Source organism: Carcharodon carcharias, chromosome 5 (genome assembly GCF_017639515.1).
Source record: "Carcharodon carcharias isolate sCarCar2 chromosome 5, sCarCar2.pri, whole genome shotgun sequence".
Taxonomy (NCBI): Eukaryota; Metazoa; Chordata; class Chondrichthyes; order Lamniformes; family Lamnidae; genus Carcharodon; species Carcharodon carcharias.
In genome coordinates, this window is record NC_054471.1 from 192,148,541 (window position 1) to 192,168,457 (window position 19,917).

At 41.1% G+C, this 19,917-nt stretch overlaps 1 protein-coding gene across 3 annotated transcripts in view; it reads right to left on the reverse strand.

Annotated features, from left to right (window-relative positions):
• tmem214 (transmembrane protein 214) overlaps nt 1–19,817 on the reverse strand; it is a 60,463-nt gene extending 40,646 nt beyond the window's left edge. The window contains exons 1-3 of one of the 3 annotated variants that reach the window (XM_041187959.1): nt 19,520–19,815; nt 8,513–8,718; nt 7,823–7,973 (exon numbers count right to left, since the gene is read on the reverse strand). In XM_041187959.1, the coding sequence (XP_041043893.1) occupies nt 7,823–7,973; nt 8,513–8,718; nt 19,520–19,643 (481 nt within the window). In that variant the 5' untranslated portion in view covers nt 19,644–19,815. Of the gene's footprint in view, nt 1–7,822; nt 7,974–8,512; nt 8,719–19,519 lie in introns of all 3 variants that reach the window. The other 2 variants (XM_041187958.1, XM_041187960.1) reach the window with 2 other exon arrangements.
• Between the last annotated feature and the right edge of the window lie 100 nt (nt 19,818–19,917).

A 19,917-nucleotide genomic window follows, 5' to 3' on the forward strand; every position in this document is an offset into this window, starting at 1 on the left:
CATGGAGTTATTCCTAACATCAGCCAAACATCTTCAAACTGGAAATCTCCACCAGTCTCAAATGCACCAGGAGATACATGTTTACACTGCAGCATTAAACTAGACAGCACACATCAGCGTCAACAACAAATTGGTCAGTGTCAATATTGTGTCAGATGTTGCAATATATACACTGACTAGCCATGACTCATACCAAAGGAATTTCTAACCTTCAGAAACCAGCAGGGACCTCAAGGTGCTAATGGCCTCAGTGACTGCCGACAATTAAATTCCAAAGAAATGCCCCAAACCCCTTTACACTTCTAAGGCAGAGCTCCAGCCAAAGGAGACAGTGAGTCTGTAAAGGACAAAACAGACCCTGACTCTTCTATTAAGCACCTCAAGATTCAAAACCTGGGAAAATGCACCTTTTGTCTAACACCCAGAAGTAGTGTGAGGTATGTCACATGACCTCCCCCAAGCTGTTAGAACCTGTAACATTGTCGAGTGGAACTGAACCCAGGCAATCTACCATTTTATCATCTAACAGGTAGCAGCAGAAAGAGTTCTGCCTAGGTAAAGTGCCTGCCCTCATCTACACTGTAAATTACTGGAACACTGGAACTTCTATATCTGTGCCTTCAAGGCTAATTCATCTCGTGCCTTCTGCCATCATTGAAGTCCTCACTCCTGGAAAGACAGATCATCCTGCAACAGTTTCAGCTTGCTAACCTCTAAAGGAATTTGCCAATGGGCTTTTGTTTCTAGACTCCCGTGAAACCCTAACTCTTATTTCTACAGGGAAAGACCACAATACCCCTTTCTTTTCCTTATCACTTTTATTGTATGAATGCAAACAGGGGTGGATGTTGCGAAACGTCTTTCCCATGTTTTGTGGGTGTGTAAAATAAACCAACCCTATTATTTTACCTTATCTGGAGTTTGCTGTGGGGTTATTAATAGAGGATTGGATCACTCCAAACTGAAGGGTTGGGGAAAAACACACTACCACTTACAAAGGGGGAAATCAGAATTAAAAAACACCATTCTGCTTAGACCAGGTGCTGAGGGGAGAAATCAGGGCTATTTGAGTTAATTCCCCTCCTGTCCGTAACAATTGGCATTAACAGGGAATACAATGCATCTTCACAGAACTCTCCTTTAAAACAGGACATCAGCTCCCAATTTAACGTTAAAATTTTGTACGGTGATAGGATATCCACAGCAATATGCAACTTGTGAAAAGCTGAACCATGAAACAGCATTATGCCTCCTATTTACAATGAAGTCCTGTTGCTGTCAGGTGATAGAGGCACAACAGTAAATAACAACTTTATTTACAAGGGACTTGATACTGTCAGCTTCCTCAAAAAGGAGTTACTATTTTCAATAAAAAGAAACCTTGCATTGCTTTACAGCAAATAACAAAAGTAAAAGATTAGGAATATATAGGAACAGGGAGGATTAGGCCATTCAGTTATTCAAGCCTATTTCACCATTACATTAGACCGTGGCCATTTTGTAACTTAACTCTATCTGCTTGCCTTAGCTCCATAATACACCTAGTCAACAAAAATCAATTCCAATTTTGAAATTTGCAATTGACTAAGCCTCGGCAACTTTTTTTACGAGCAAGTATTACATTCCTACTACCCTTTTGTATGAAATGTTTTCTGACATCATCCCTAAATAGCCTAGTTTCATTTTAAGGTTATGCCCTAGCCCCCTCCCCTCCTTGTTTGAGACTCCCCATCAGGAGAAATAATTTCTCTCCATCCACTCCATCAACAAATTTGATTATCCTGAATATCTCAAAACATTCTTTATTCAAAGAAATGCAATTCTAGTCTATGTAATGTCCTCATAATTTAACCCCTATAGCTTTGGCATCATTCTGGTGAATCTGCATTGCATTCCCTCCTAGGCCATCATATCCTTCCCAAGGTGCTTTTCCAGAACTGAATGCAATAATCTAAGGATCTAACCAGAGCTCTACACAGCTTGTAACATAACTTCCTGTTTGTACTGCAGTTCCCAAGTAAAAGGTCAACATTCCATTAGCCTTAATTATTTTAATCAACCAGCTTTAAGTGACTTCTATACTTGGACCACTACGTCTCTGTTCATCCACATTTCCCATCTTCTCCCCATTTAGAAAACACATCCATCTTTGGGCTCAAAAATAGATGGTCTCTCATTTTCCATATGAAACTCCATCTGGCGGAGTTCTGTCAACTCACAATCATGAAGTTCAAAAGGAATGAATTCTAAGATAACAAGCTCCCAAAAGAAACCAATGTTCATAACAGTATGATGGTACATTCAAGTTCCTGTTTTAATCATGCATCAAGAGACTGAACAGATGCGCTGAGTTCAAAGATTGCTGTGCTTTCTCAGTGCAAGTCCTTTTTGAAAAAAATGGCCACTTCCAGAGAGTCCCACATGGTGGAGCTCACAGGACTACAGCAAGTCAGATAGGACAGTAGTACTGTTGCATTTCAAAACCCAACCATCCCTTTTTTCCTAATGAAAAAGACAAATTTGCATGCATCATGCGGAACTTAGTGTTACCCAAGTTACCCAAAATACCACAAATGTTTGCATGCATTAACAAGCTGTTTGTTATTCTTGTCAGTCGCTGCACATGCATTGCAAACATGGTTGTTGAATCGTGCAGGTCTGTTAATGGTATGTGGCGGGTTGTCATAGGCTGTTCGTCTGGGCGACGTTCCTTCTCTGTGAGGGTGCATGTCATTCCTGTGGAATTTGTCATCGTGGTAACCGCTGTTGTTCCATTTCTGTTGTTGAGGAGGGATAATTGGATCTCGGAGTCATGGTCATTCTGTACCCTGTACAGCTGTCAAAATCCCATCTTCCTGATTGGCTGACTGCAGAGGAGCTGTTCCTTCACTAGTTGTTCATATGCCTGAAGTTGTGCCACTATATTTGGTCATTCACTACTACCACATACAATCTAGGTAACAATTTCTCTACACATTTCCCACATTGCCACACAGGCTGACTCCTTTTGAGAGAATTGCCACACAGGCTGACTCCTTTTGAGAGAATTGAAAGTTTGTACCCTGATTGGCTCTCCAATGCTCAGCTCTGGCAATCTTGTCAAATTGAAATTTGGCTGTCATTTTATCTCAATTCTTTTCCCACTCTCACCTGTTAATACTTCTGGTTTCAGTAGCTTTTTTGCTATTGTAAAAGTAGTTTTGGTGCAGCAGGACATTAATCTTTGACTGGACTAATTTCCGTGCCTTTAGTCAGTGTATTTCTCCATTCGAAGATTGCCTTGTATACATCGGTGCTAGGTTTGCTCCATTTGATTATGATGATTCCTTTAGTGATTTTCACTGCTGCCTCAGTCTTTCCATTCAAATGGGGATGGTGCAGAGATAATGTGCAGTGTTGAATTCCCCAATCCTCTGTGAAGTGGGTGAATTCTTCTCTTGTGAACTGTGATGAGTGACAATGGCCCTCAATGTCTAGAATGCTATAATGACTGAAGTGTGCTTTCAGGCATTCTACTATTTTTCCTGTTGTCGTTGAAGTCAGTTGATCTAACTCCCTGGAATCAGAATACTAGTCTACCGTGATAAGATAATCAGTTCCTGCTAGAGTGAAAAGGTCTACTCCCAGCTTCATCCATGGTCTGTCTGGGACGTCATGTGTCATCAACTTTTAGTTTAGCTCGGTACTAGTGGCTATGTGATCTTTAATTTTGTTGTTCATGTTTGGCCATTTCTCTTCCCTTACTCAGACTAGATTCAATTCCTTGATAGCTTGCATGGATGCATTTCAGCATCTCTTCTCTCATCTCCTTGGGAATGACGACTCTATTTCCTTTATACAGGGGCCATCTTGCGCTGTCAAATTCATCTTGGTAAGCCCAGTAAGCTCGTGACTGCAGATGTCTCCTTGATACTCTCAGGCCATCCTTTCATCACTATTTCTTGTAGCACTTGGAGAATTGCATCTTGTAGAGTTTCATCTTGTTGGTTGATTTGAGCAAGGTACTGGTCTGTCAGATTCAATGTCTCTGTTGGGCTGTTGAATTCCAGATCATGTCAAGCTGCTGCGTCAAGTTGAATCTGGAAGATTTCACGTTCTGTTATAGCATCCTCAACTTTTCTCATGGGGAGCACTGCTCTCGACAGCACGTCAGCGATATACATCAGTTTTCCTTACCTGTAGGTCACTTCGAGATGATATCTCTGCAAAAAAGTAACATTCTTTGCTGACGCTTTGAAATAGTTAGTAGCAGTTTGAGAAAAATGCTTTGGCGGCTTGTGGTCAGGCTCCGCTGTTACTTTGGCTCTCCCAAGAAGGTATTGATGAAAATGCTCAAGCGAAACAGCCAGGCACTCACTTGGTCTGAGCATAGTGTTGATCCATTTGCGTTAGTGCCCTGGATGTAAATGCGATCGGTTGCCCTTGCTGAATTAAGTTGCTCAAGGCCTGTCTCACTGGCGTCACACTGCAAGGTGGCTTCATCATTGTTGTCATAGTACTTCAGTACTGGTGACGTCACCACTAGTTGTTTGATTTGTGAACACTGCTTGTTCCGGTGTCCCAATACCACTGTACCTCTTTGCCAGTGAGCTTGCGTTATGGTTCACACTCCGACGACAAATAGGGCAAAGATTTTGCTAAATAGCTCACTAATCCAAAAAATTTGCATGGCTTTCACATCTGTTTGTCGCTGCATTGCTGCTACAGCCCTCACTTTGTCAGGATCTGGGCAAAGACCTTCTGCTGTCAGTACACAGCCTATGTAGTTGACTTTAGGCATCTTCAGTTACAATTTTTTTTCTTTTTCAGCTTCATTTGGTGAGATCCAACAGTCGTATTAAATTTTACTAGTGGTCAGCTATGATAGTGGTCTTCTATTGTCTCCCCACGTCCATAGACTATTAGATCATCCATTATGGCTTCCACTCCAGGAAGATCACTGACTACCTCATGCTATTCACGTGATACTCTTCTGGAGCTATGGAAATGCCAAAGGCATGTGCAATTATCTGCATCTCCCAAACAGCGTCCAGAATGAAGTTAGAAAGCTACTGCTTTCATCCAGCTTCACTTAACAGTAACCATCCTTTGCATCTAGGGTAGTAAAGATCTTTGGCTTGGCAAGTTCCACCAATATTCCTTCAACGGTTGGCATCGGGTAGTGAGATCTCTTCAGCGCTTTATTTAAATAGATCCTTTGGGTTAAAGCATACTCGCAGCTTTCTAGGTTGTTTCACTACTACCATGCTGCTAAACACTTTCTTGATTACTCCCTTCTTTTCCAGCTCTATCTCGTTTTTTAGGCTCGACTTGAAGGCAGCTGGAACTCTTCTCGGCAGTTGCTGAATTAGTCTTACGCTGTCATCTACTTCTAGATGATATTCTCCAAGTATACATCCCAATCCTGTAAACACATTTGTACTCCTCTAGAATCTGTTCGGCAGTCAGTTAATGGTTGTGTGTGCTGCGACACGTTGTAAATCCCTGTGGACACATTCAGGGTGATCAGTCCAAGCTTTAGACTTGCTACAACTGAGATGAGTGGCTGGTACATACCATCCAGGATCTGGAACTCTAGATCTTCCTTCTTGCCATTGCTTTGGGCTCTCAGACTAAATTTGTCCTCTCAGTATGAGTATCACCCATCACATGGTTCAACCTTACTTTTGAGGCTTCATTTTTGGATCACTACATTGAGCCACTTCGCACAGGTCTGTGCAGGTCGTGATGTTGCTTTACGCACCAGTGTCTAGCTGGCACTTCTTGTTCACTTGATACTCTCCTGCAGCCAGCATTGTAACAATCGCAAACCATGTATCACCTACAGACTCGACAGAACCAACCTGTTGTATTGTGAATCATGCTTCAGACTCTTCTGCTGATATCTTTCCAGTGGCCATCTGTATAGGCCTATTTTACTTCTTTCTAGCCAATCATTTGTGCGTGAAATGATTCAGCTTCTTGCAGCTAAAACACTGTTTTCCCCACGCTGGGCAATCCTCTTTTTCCTTCGTATGATTTTATCCACAGTATTTGCATCCTGCCCCTTGTCCACGATTGTTCTGCTCTTTTGGCCTGGAATGTCTCTCAGCATAATGTATCCTCTGGTCTGTTCTGCCATATATGTGCTCTGACATTTTACAACCTCCGATTTCTACACATGTCTAACATTTTCCTGAGTGTTAAGTTTCTCCTCTTTCAGTACACTTGCTCCCACTGAGGGGTTTCGTAGGTCTAAGAGAATTCTATCTTGACTCCGGTCATCTCTCAGTTGCCCGAATTCAAATGATTCTGCAAGCTGCATTCCTGTAGTCACATACTGATCAATGGGCTTGTTTTCACCCTGAGCTCTAGTGCTGAATACTTAGCTTTCATAAGTAATGTTCACTTGGTGTTCAAGGCTTTCAAAATTTCCGCAGTCCGTTTTTTTGTTTGTTGGTTACACTTAGGGTGGTATACAATTTGTAACAGTCCCTCCCCAACAGGGTTAGAAGTTTAGATACTGGGATCAGCTCCGGTTCGTTAATTAAATCTGTTGCAAGTTCGTAGTTTTGCCATTGCAAGTGGAGAAACTGCCAGTTCTGCAACATATCGCCTTTTATTTCGATAGCAGCTTGGAGAGGAAAGCTTACAACCATGTTAACTCACCCAGTATTTTACTTGCAGCCTTCAGTTAGTGCTTGCTTTTCCTTGTCCTTTTTTCAGCAGCTTCTAGCAGATTTGAACATTTGTGTGTGCCTTTGTGAGCTTCTCTGCAGTATTTCAAAACTCTATTTTAGCTCCACTTCTGACACCATGTTTTGTGCTCAAAGTCTGCAGTGCTTTCTCAATGAAAATTTTTATTGAACTGATTGTAAAATGTCCACTTCCAGAGAAATGCCCTCTTAACAGAGATCACAGACTACAGAAAGCCAGATAGGGCATGTTGTACTGTTGCATTTCAAAACCCAAACAAGGTGCTTACATAGAAATGAGAGGAAGTAGCAAATATAAAAGTTATTTAAAAATGTCAATACTGTGCTAGTCTCACAAATGAGCCTCATGACTCCTGAAATCTACAAACAAGACGACAACTTGGTCAACTGGGAAATAGCACATGATATCAGGTGAAAACAAAAAGGGGAACCCCGATGAAATACTAAATTAAATAAAGATGTAACTTTCAAACAATCATAAACCATTATCCTGTTACTCTTGTCTTGGTAGTAAAACAATGAGCTTCTTCAAACAGGTTGACCTTAAATTAGCAAATAACTAATAGGGCAGTCAGCCCAAAATAAACATAAAAAAAATAGCAAGTAATGTACAAATCTTTAATAAACTATTTTTTAGCAAATCATATCAGTTGCTGCCAAAAACAATCCCAGTTTATTATATTGCGATGGTTACTGGAACCATGGATTATACTTGGAAAGCACCTTGCCTCCGTGAAAGATAAGCCCTGTTTCATCTCAAGCTTCCCACAAGTAAATCCTGGGTATGTTAGCGGACATGCCATTCTTGCCTTTTGATTGGTAATTCTCAGGTTTAGAAATCACAACGTTTGCTCAGTGTGGCTCATTTGTAATACCTTTTCCAAAGCCAAAAAAAGCTAAATATTCATTGGGAATTATTTTTAATATTTATCAGCCTTAAAATTCAAAACTTTGGAATAGAGTGAAATAAAGTTTCTGTCCCCACTCCTTGCAGGTGCCAGGTACACATCACAGTGTATAAATGATGCATGACTGTTTCTATAATCTTTGTAAATTCACAGTGTGATGAAAATTAACAAAAATTGCAAACTATCAGTAAAACATTAATATATTAAAATTTAACTGACCAAAGGAATATTGACTGAGGGTAGGATCTGTTTCTGGTGCTTGTAGTTTATAATTCAAGTATCCAGCCAAGTCCTTCACCCAGACAGATGGATTTCCAGGAAACAAGTTCTGGCTTTTATCCAGTTGCTCCTGAAGTTCTTTCAAATCAAGCTGGGGAGAAAATAACTATTCTAGATTAGATGGCAACAACTTCAATCTATATGATTAGGTAACTCTGGACAATTTTCTAGCATTTCCCAAAAAAAAGAGTTTTTGACTACAGGCAGGTAAAAGAGGTTAGGCTATACTTCAGCAGAAGCTTAGCTCCTCAAATGGGTCCACTGACTCAGGGCTAAATATTGGCGCTCAAACTCTCCAATTTCCAAAGTGACATCAGGATCACTTTCTTCAATCTACTAGATAACAAAATCACAACTCAGTAATAGATTATTAACACACGACATAATAACATGGTTTGGAGACTGGGATGAAATTAGGCTGAATGCCTAAAGATTAACACCCAATATTGGTTATGTCAAATAGGTTACAATGCAGGAGTGCTAAAATTCCATTCTAAAATGTTGTCGAATGCAAGTTGCTCAATTTTGTCAACATTTTAATATTCTAATTCTATTAAAATCAGATTCGTAAAGCATGAAATCTACAAAATTGAAAGGTCAGAAAATATAAAAATATTCTTGTGCACATACAGCTTTAACAGCAGCCTCCAAAGAAGGAAACCTCTTGTGCTTCAGTCCTGCATCACCACTGGGTTTCTTGATCACCTTGCCTCCAGAGGAACATTTCTGTTGATGGTGCTCAGGAGCTGATACTGGAGGAACTTGCTCTTTGTTTTGCTTCTTGCCCATTTTCTCAAACCCAAGTTCGAAAAGGGTTTCAGAGGGTTTCAAAGGAGCTATGAAAAGAAAAGTTATTGTCCATCAGATGCAATTATATTTGCCAGACTGATTTTCCTGTCACCAAACACAACTGAAATCCACTTTTCAGTATCAAATGAACATTGCTGATAAGAGTTTTGTTTGAACAATAAAATTAGACATCTACATGGCATTGAACAATTGCAATCCCATTGGAATTTAACTAGTTAATAAAGGCTGAATATCATGATAATCTGAAGCTCAATCTTTGCTTGTCCTGAGAAAACAACTGGAAGCATAATTCACTTGAAAACACAAACACTAAAATCTCCATATGGCAAATTCCCACATGACATGTGCTGAGTGAGCTACCTAATTTCCACTAATGCATTGATGTGAACTCTACAATTAAGATGAATATCCTGGAATCAGGAAGGAGAAGAGAAAGTTGTAATTCTTTATCTCTGCCTGCAAATGTTCCCTAGGTTGCTCTTGTTCAGGTAGGAAAGGGAAAATGATAAGAGAGAGAGAGAGAGCAGAATATTCTTTCCCCACTTCAATGAAGTAGTAACAGTTCTATTTTGAAGTGGTAAATACACAAGCCTATATTAACGGACAAGACCAAAGAAAACTTGTCAGCAATCAAAACACAGTCTCCGGGGCAACAGCAGTCCAAGTGCAGTAGGGCGAAGTATTGTTTTCCTTTTGCCACTCTATAAACAAAGTAGGAAAACTCAATCGTTTACCAAGAACGAATCTACATTTGTTGGATATTCCAGAGACCACAGAGTGCTATAACAGCACAGCTTCTGAAGGATTACCACAAATATATAAAAAAAATGTTTGTTACTGGTGCTGCAGTCCCCAGAGCTGCAGCAAGTTGCTGAATACAGCAGCCAAATCTTCAGCAAGGCAAGAGGTCCTTAGCTATTATCTTGAAAATATTGAGGCAAACAAAGTTAAGCTACAAATGGTGATTAGAAAATCATGCAATGTCGTCTAGACATCTGTTCAGGTCTGCAGCCTCAGATGTCACAACTTAATCCAGTGAAGAAAACGCCATAAGGCAAGGGAAGGGGAGAGTTGAAGAAAACCAAGTTATCAGATGATCTGGCATCCCACACCTTGGTGTGGTGAATATGCACCTCAGGAAACAGCAAAACCTCAAATAAGGCACAAGAACTGGTTATTTAATTGTAAAAAAACTAAACTTCATAGCAAAATTCAAAATTAATTTCTCATTTTCAGTGAGACGTACTGTATTTGCTTCACCACTCCCAATCTTTGTTCGATTTATCCCTCAGTTGTCATTTTCATTGCGCTATTATTTAGGATATACAGTAGTATATTATAACAATGGCAGTGTGTGGTTGCTCAGGTGAGAAGGCTGCAAAGTGCAGATCTTTTAAAAAAAGGGTAGCTCATTTATTTCTTGGTTAAAGGGCTCTGATTTTTTTTTAATCCTAAGCCAACCAAAAGTCTTCAGGCAGAAAATTCCCATTAGAAATATTTAATCCACATCTCAAATTGAATTATGTTTACCTCCTCTCAATACAGGGTCTTAGATGTGCCTGAGCAAACATTTACCCTTGAGTTAAAAGAAACAGGTACACTAACAAGCCAAAACTATGTAGCTTCAGAAAATGAGTCATTTCTGCAAGCAGACAAATATACAGCTGCAATTCCCTCAGCACAGCAATACAAAAACAGTAACATGGCACAACAGGGAATTTTCTACTGCATAAGCTTTAAAAGCTTTATGCCACATTAAAACAATTCTTCAATTATAGTTGTAATTTTCTTTTACATCGTTCTTGAAAGATTACAGGGGCAGTACAGGAAAAAAAGCCTCAAATATTGCGATCATGTGCTACTTCCATTGTGACAATATTGTTTGTCAACTAGCTGTTTGAGCAACATGATTTAATATTCAGGGTTACGGGTAGAATTTGGGGTGGCAATCTACCCTGCCAATCCTACAAGAAATTGAGAGTGAATAAGCATGCACTTACTGCAATCCTCCCAACTGAAGAAACAGCACCGAGATATTTCCCACCAGTTCGGTCTCACTGCGGTACACCTGGTAGGATACAGAAGTAGTCCTTGCAGTCCCAACAGTCGGGGCCACAAGTGATCAGTGGAAAAAAAAAATCACTATACAAGGCCTGCCCTTCATGCTCCGAAAGTGGTCAGGTACCATTCTGACAACAGCCTCTCCTCTTTCTAACTCCACCCACCAGCCAAAATAAGGCAAAGGCATAGGATTGCTGTGAATGACACAAACACTTCATTTGCATCAAGGCTTGGGACAGGGACAAGGCTTGTGCCAGAATTCCCATTCCACCACAGCAGAGCAGGCCTCCAGGAATTTCAGCTCCACTGTGTCCACCCTGTGTCTAAATTGTTTAAAGTGAGCACTGGCAGGAGTCTGAGAGCAAGATGCTCCCCTACCTCATAGGAGAACTATAACTAAACAGGCCAAATGGTACGAAACTTGAAAGTGCACTTTATAGTAAAAAAAAATTAGATGCCTAATTTTGTCTAGTCAGGTGAAGGTAAGATATCCTCTAGCTTTATACAAAGAACAATAGGTTTCCTGGTCTCCTGACCCAATATGCCTCCCTCAATTTAAATCAATTATTTGGGTCATTCACCTCCATGCATGCAAGTTTTTTGCATGTAAATAAAAAATTTGCACAAATCCCTGTACTGTACTTGAACAGTAATCCACTGGTCAGAAGGGTCTTTGGGGTTTCCTGAAGAAATGAAAGACACTACATGAAAATCAATTTTGTCTTAATGTCACCTGAGCTGAATGGCATTTAGTTATTCATTTACGAGATGTGGGCTTTGTTGGCTGGGCCAGCATTTGTTGCCCGTCCCTAATTACCCTTGAGAAGGTGGTGGTGAGCTGCCTTCTTGAACCGCTGCAGTCCCTGTGGTGTAGGTACATCCACTGCACTGTAAAGACTTTTTACGCAGTTACAACCGAGTGGCTTGCTAGACCATTTCAGAGGACATTTAAGAGTCAACCAGAGTTGCCCCATTTTACCTCAGCAATTAAAATAGCATTCACTTCTTTACAACAATGCTTTCAGTTATATTGTGAAACCAGACCAGGGGCCAGTGAAGCCACAAAGACAAAAAATTGGCATTTCTAATCCAAATACTTGGCAAATTGCCACGCGTCTCTGATCGAATACATAAAATGCATATGAAAACATGTTTTATTTATCACTAGGAAAAAAATTAAAATAGACATCACTGAATTTTTGCGTTAGTCTTCTTTTGTAAATTATAATTTTGTCTTCGAGTCTCCAAATAGGATTAAAATCCTGGAGTCTCCAAGAATGGTTCCTGGGCAGTGCTGCTTGCAATATAGAACCAGAGGTTCATTCCAGCATGCATCTCATGCAAGAACTGTTGACAAGTCTTTTCTACTTTTTCATACCATCATATCTGGAATCGGCCAATTTGGGTGTTCAGTGGTCTAGCTACAACTGTCTTAGACTCCCAGCCAATCATTACTTGTCATTTTAAGAAACAGCTTGCAATTTCTTGGTTGCTGGCCCTACTCCGGTCCAGCCAGGTTACCAGCCAGCAGCATATAGAGTGGGACCAGTCAGCCTCAAACAAATTCTTATTTGCCTGTCATCAGAAATGCAACCTGCAAATTAAGTGGAATTATAGGAATATTTGAGAGCTTATTATCCTGTACATTTGCTATGGTGTGCCATTCATGGGACTGCATGTTATTCATGTGTCAAGATATCTAGGGTACCAAGTAGATTTCGACCGTTGCTTTCTCCCTTCTGAAAAAAATTGGAAAACTTGCAAGTTTGATTTACGCCAACTTACATTTCACAACAGCACAAGAAATGAACTTGTCTGGACAATTTGATCAATTTTCAGGTACTTGGATAAAGGGTTTCCAATCAGCTTGGATTGCCCAAGAGTCTTCCAAGCACCAATGCTAGTAACCTGTGACAACAAACGAGTTTACACTTCATCATATTTGCAGTTCGCACCCATGGTTTGTGTCCATGTACATTCTTCATCCATCCACACAAGTGGCTTCTAATTCTTTGAACTTCTCTCACAACTGCTGCTGGTGCAAGGATGCAAAGATATTCAACTACAGAGGTCCTAACCATTACACAGTAAATTTACTAACATTATCAAACTGTGGGCATGTGGTCAAATATCACATGATCAAGCCACCAGGATTACCTCCAGAGTTGGCAACTGGAACCTAGCATTACCAAAAAGTGTATGGGGAGCAACAAGAGAAAAGTCAAAATAAAAGCAAAATACTACAGATGCTGGAAATCTGAAACAAAAACAAAAATTGCTGGAAAAACTCAGCAGGTCTGACAGCATCTGTGGAGAGGAAGGCAAAGTTAACGTTGAGTCCATTTAACTTCATCAGAGCTCAAAAGAAAAGTCAAATTGCTGATTGGTGGCTACAACAAGAACAGTGTATAAGCAGCTAAACTAGAACACGAAGAACAGGTTAATCCTTTCATTTCTGATGCTCAATTCCAGCTTCTGTAAAGGGTCAAATGAATAAAATTGTGCTGGGCACTACAAAATTGAATATTTTGTTACTCTCAAGTCATATTGTTAAAAATTCACTGCTTTGGCAGTACAAGCATCGGACACAGAATCAGAATTGTTACAGCAGCTAAACTAGAACACGAAGACAAACCAGATGACAAGGATAAAACAAATAAGCCTATAGCAATTCTCATGATCACAACAGTTAAGAACTTTCTTTTGGCAGGGAGGTTGGGGTGGGGGGGGCGGTTGTGTGTGTGAGTGAGAGAAAGAGAGAGAGAGAGAGAGAGAAATGAAGAGTATCAATACATGATCAAGAAGGGAATCAAGTGAAGGGAGAGTAGGAACCAAACAATATAACACAGAGTGCATTGACATTGTAAATTACCACCACTGTGCCATGTCACAAGAGGCAACTCCAGTATTGAGTGTAAGGTTGAAATAAGTATTCTAAAGTTTTGCTCAACTTTATGAAGGGAAGCGGAAAGGAAAAAGTAAGACTTGGAATCTTATCTCTAGAGGAAAAATGGGTCGACAGCTAAAGAACTGCAGATATTTGAGGCTAAATACTCCCCCTTCCTATTCTGTGATTACATTCACTGAAAATGTGAACATTATAAATAATGGGATATTATCAGCACTTACTAGCACCTCACAAGATTTCATCATGCTGAGTACTGTGGAAATGGACATTTTATAGATCAGTGCAGTCAGATGTCTATAGATTTTACCTATTCAGATAGGTGTTTACATAAAAATCAGCCAGTCTTCTATTTTCAAGAGAATCAACAAATGCAAGTCCAGCAGATTTAAGACTCTCAGATGCCCAGTGTGGTAATTTAATGAGTTATTTGATAACTCCCAGTGAAGCACCTTGGGATGCTTGGCAGCATTAAAAAAGTGCTGTATGAACAAGATTGTTATTGAGTTACATTGGCATTGAGTGTTGGTTCGTTATGGCAAACATTGCAGGAGTCCTATCTAAAGCACAAGCCAACTGAACAGGTTAATCCTTCCATTTCTGATGCTCAATTCCAGCTTCTGTAAAGGGTCAAATGAATAAAATTGTGCTGGGCACTACAAAATTGAATATTTTGTTACTCTCAAGTCATACTGTTAAAAATTCACTGCTTTGGCAGTACAAGCATCGGACACAGAATCAGAATTGTTACAGCCAGGAGGAAGGAGGTCATTCAACAGGTCATGTCTGTGCCAGCTCTCTGCAAGAGAAGCTCAGCTAGTCCCACTCCCCCTTCTTTTCCCTGTAGCCTTGCATTTTTTCTCACTTCAAGTAATTATCCAATTCCTCTTTGAAGGCCCACAATTGAATCTGCTTCCAACACACTCAGATAGTGCATTCCAGATCATGACTACTCAATGTGTAAAAATGTTTTTCCTCATGTCACTTTTTGCCATTCACCTGCAAATTGTTTTTCTATGGTTCACAACAGTTGTACAGAATTAGATACGTTTGGAATTGTCAGAGTTGGTAAATGACCTCAGTCCAAAAGGACCACCTTTCAAGAAGTTTGCTGTTGTGATTGTAGATTCATGTGGACAATACATGAAGACAGCATCAGGCTTGTAGTTATGTCTCCCGCAGCCAAAAACCTGCCAACACTCACATGATGACCGACCACTCAGGCAAGACACAATAACAAGGCTCTTGTGAATCTGCCTCCATAGCACAGTACTCAGGCATGAGAACAACTGCCCACGACATCAAAGCAGCATTTAACAGTGTGGTATCAAGGAGCCCTAGCAAAAGTGAAGTCAATGGGAATCAGGGGGCAAAACTCTCCAATGGTTGGAATCATACCTAGCACAAAGAAAGGTGGTTATGGTTGTTGGAGGTATATCAATCCCAGGACATTACTGGAGTTCTTCAAGGTAATGTCCTACACCCAACCATCTTCAGCTGCTTCATCAATGACCTTCCCTCCATCATAAGGTCAGGAGTGAGGGTGGTAGCCGATGAATGCAGTGGTCAGAACCATTGACAACTTCTCAGATACTGAAGCATTCCATGCCCGAATGCAGCAAGACCTGGACAATATTTAGGCTCGGGCTGGTTACTGTCAAGTAACCTTTGCACCAAATCAATGACTGCTGCCAAAAAGAGAGGCTTTAACCATCTTCCCTTGACATGCAACAACATTATCATCGCTGAATCCCAAACCAACGACATCCATGTGATTACCATTGACCAGAAACTCAATTGGACCAGCCATACAAATATCATGAGCAGGGTCAAAGGCTGAGAATTCTGTGGCAAGTAACTCACTCCCCCAAAGCCTGTCCAACATCCATAAAGCACAAGGCAGGAGAAACTCTGACAACATTCAAGAAGCTTGACACCATCCAAACCAAAGCAGTCCACTTGATCAGGACCCCCTTCTACCACCTTAAAACATTCACTCACTCCACCATTGGCACGCAGTGGCAGCAGCACATAACATCTACAAAATTTACTGCAGCAACTCCCCGAGGTTCCTTCGATAGTACCTTCTAAACTGACAACCTAGATGGAGATGAGCAGCAGGTGCAGGGGAACATCTCCACTTGCAAGTTCCCCTCCAAGAATAACACTACCTTGACTTGGAACTGTAATCACCATTCTTTGGGTTGCTGCAACAAAATCCTGGAACACCCTTCCTACAGCAGATGGACTGCATCAGTTCAAGGCAGCAGCTCATCATCACCTTCTCAAGGTGAATTTGGGAAATAAAGAATGGCATTGCGAGCAACGTTCACATCCCAAAATGGGTTTTAAAAGAAAAAGAGCTCCACTGTAGTATATACTACTTGCTGTAGGAGGCAATGCAGAAACTCACCAAGCTTACATCAAATCACGTCCCAAACCAACCTTCACCGTCAACAGCAAGAAAAGCAACATCGATGCAAATTAACTTTGAAGTTCTCTCCAACTGAAATACCATCTCAATTTTAAGTGTTAGTTGTATATTGCTTGTGGTTAATCGTATGCATGTGAATATTAACTGTAGTTTTACTCAAGCACACAGGCACTTATTGAAATTGTGGTGTGGTTGAGTTAGGAGGTATATGCTTGTAATGTTTATTTCTGTAAAAAATGCGAGACTAAATAAAAATGTGCTCCAGCGCTGTCATTCACCAACTAGCAGTCCGGAGAATAAAAGTATTGTGCCTTCACTTTTGTTAAATTAAAATCCTAAATTTTCTGGCTTGAACCATTGTGGGAGCACAACCACCACAAGGACCACAAAAAACAGTTCCACAAGATTAGAGTGCCTTGTGATGGGCAATAAAAGCAGCGATATCATTGCTGCCTGCAACCCGAGGAAAAGAAATTTGAAGAAAAAAGTTCAGTGATTTTAGGGGGGGGGGGGGGGGGGGGGGGGGGGGGGGGAGTAACATTGGCAAAAAGAAGAAAATTACAGTATTAAACAACTAAAGAAAACAAAACTTAACACAGGAAATATATAGTTGGTCCGTTAACACCCAAAGAAAATAAAATCAAATTGTTTTGAGTATAGACTTCCAAAACTCACAGAAGCTCTACACCTGAAACAGTGATGCGTTACATACTTTCAGAATTTTTCAGGTGAGTAAACTGATATGCTGCATAACATGGCAGTATCTAATGCAGGGCATTTGTTATGCCTGCACAGCACTTGCAAAAAGTTGTCGAGACTGGGCAAGGAGAAAACACAAAGGAAATGTTCACAAATCCCACCAGCCATTTGTTTCAGATGAAGTTGCAGCGCTTCACAGACAGCAAGAACCTTCTGCACCAGACCAATACACTCAGTATCTATAAACTTTGATGGAAAAAAAAATCTGTAGAAACAGAAGTCCATCTCCCAAGCTGCAGTCTTCATAAAAAGGAGTCTATGCAGAAGGGAGATATGCTTATGCTTTTGTTAATTTTATGGAATTACTTGCAGGAAGACAGAATATAAAAAGTTTTTCAATTCATTGCTTAAGCTATGTGATCATAATTTATTACAGTGCCAGATCTGCAAATGGATGCATCAACTTGTAATTTTTGTTTTACACATCTCTGCCTCACTGAGGATTATTTAATTCCAGCTGTAGAAAAAATTTGTTCCTCGTACTTTGATAAGCAGCATATCTCACCAAGTTGCAAGCATGACATAGGTAGGAACCAACAAAATTAAAATCTACCAAGTGGAACAAAAAACAGATGATCAAGGACATTATACATTCCAACCAGAACAGTTGAAAGGGCCAGGAGTTCTACTAGAACCAATACTCTTACATCTGGTCCTTTTAAAATCATTGTTGTACTGGACAGAGAACTTCAACACTAAACATACCCAAAGTACTTGGCAGGTTGCATAAAAAAAGGCTGAACTAACTATAAAGTTGCAAGTTCAAAAGAATGTCTCTTGCAGCCATTAACATAGGCTCCTGGAGGTAGCCATTTGTACAGATGACAGATGGAGGTTAATAGTTTAATTTGTTGGTTTCAATTCCTGAACATTGATTTTAGATTGGTCTCTGCACTAACTTCAACCGGCAAATGGTGGCTTCCTGGAGGCAGTCTCCCATCTCATGGCTTCATTGTCTCTTGATTAACACCGGCAGTTTTAACTCTGATGCATACCCACAACCATATCTCATAAATGGGCAAACAGTATTTTTATATAAAAATAGCTCAAATTGATTATCAAATCAATAACTTACCCAAACAAATTAACCACTTGTGTAGCTAAGTCATGTAGATTTGTAAGGTTTCAAGTCTGATTCCCCAGCCCATGCAGAGTTAACTTATTTGGATCTGCGTAACAGTAGTAAAACAGCTCTTCTCACTCAAGTGGGATTCCCACTCCAGAACAGCTAACCAGCAATCACTGATGGAAATACACAATGTGAACATCAAGTCAAACTCAGTCACAAAGATGCCTGCACCCAAGCAGCATTCACATGACTAGCAGTCAGCTGGACAAAATACCAGAGGATGCTGGCAAGGAGTCATCATTTCAGAAAACACAAAACTGGCAAGGAAAAAAGAGAGAATCACAGCAACCAAAGGAGGACCATGCTGCCAACAAATGTTCTTTATCGATTCTCCAATCAAATGGCAAGTGTACAAAAGGGATGAGACAAGTTGAAAGCTATAAATTACATAGTAGAATTTCTTTTGCATTGCACTGGAAGTGATCCATGTAGTATTAATAAATTTACTACTACAAACTAGATAGATAAAATTTAAATTCAATGTGAGAATATCCCATTGACATGAAATTACAGCCAATTTAAAGTGAACGTCCGAATAGCAATTCTCAAAAAAAAGTCTTCTTGTACTTGCTTCAGTTTTGGAGTCATTACGTGAATTTAATTCCCCTCACACCAATTTTAATCAACTGCTCTTCCTTGGCTGATCCTAACTTGGGGGGGGGGGGGGGGGGGGGGGGAAAGGAGCAGCCCCATTGAAAAATATTAATAAAATGCCAAAAATTGAATTGACATCACATCACGCGAACTTGATCTTTAAAAAAAGTGGTTTGCAAACACTACCAAGATCCCTTTGACTTCAGAAAGTTCTCAATTCACCCGGTAGGATCAACACATTTTGATGCATGCCAGTTGAATGCAACAGAACTCTTGTAGCTATGCCAGATACTAAACAGCTTAAAAGATATCACGTTAAAGGGGCCAAGAGTGAGACTTAGAAGCAACGTCAGACGCTTGAAAAGGGTTTTTTTTTTTAAAAAAAAAAGCAGGTTGTTGATACACTGGAACAAAAACAGAATTACCTGGAAAAACTCAGCAGGTCCGGCAGCATCGGCGGAGAAGCAGAGAGTTGACGTTTCGAGTCCTCACGACCCTTCGACAGAACAACTTGTCGAGGGTCTAATTAACAACATACTGCAAAATCCGAGTGAGAAGGACCGGTGTTATGTGAAACCAACACTAGCTGCAACGCAGAATAGTAAATCTTTTTTATATTGTCTTTTGGAGGGGGGGGGGGGGGGGGGGGGGGGGGGGAAACAACGGTACAACACAACACTGACTCAAATCAAAATGTCAACCAGCCCAGGCCGTCTCTCCCGACAAGCTGAATCACTCCTCCTAAACAGAAATCAAGACGTTCCGAGCGGGCTCCGAACCTTGGCTCACCCGATAACGTGCGTGGCAAGGCCGAGGCCGAGGACGCCACCCTTTCCAGGCGGTGCTGAGCGGGGTTTCGACCGACACATGGGCCTCTTCCCCCCCCCCCCCCCCCCCCCCCCCCCCCCCCCCCACAAGGCACAGAGGAGGCTTTTATATACTCACGGACTGGGTCTATCCGAGGCATGTTCTCAGACAGCGCTTTCCGGGCCGACTTCTTCTCATTTCTCGTCAAAGTGGTTTTCTTGTTTTTCTTATTGACGATTTCCCACTTGCCAGCAGACGCCATTCTGCCCGGGTCGGTTGGTAGGTAATGGCCCCCCAGGTGCCGGTTGCTTAGAGGTGAGGGTGGGCGGGGCCAGAGTGGGGTTGGTTGGGGGGTGGCGGGGGGGGGGTTGTTGCCAATGAACCAGCTCCGAGCTCGAGGCCGCCGCCGACCAACGGCTTCAACAGTTTTCTCAATCGGGCCGCCTTTCAAACTGCTGCCTTGAGTCCAATCAGAGCGGCCGGCGGCCGCCCGGCTCCGCACGCGGCGTGACACGTCGCACGGATCCCTTGTGACG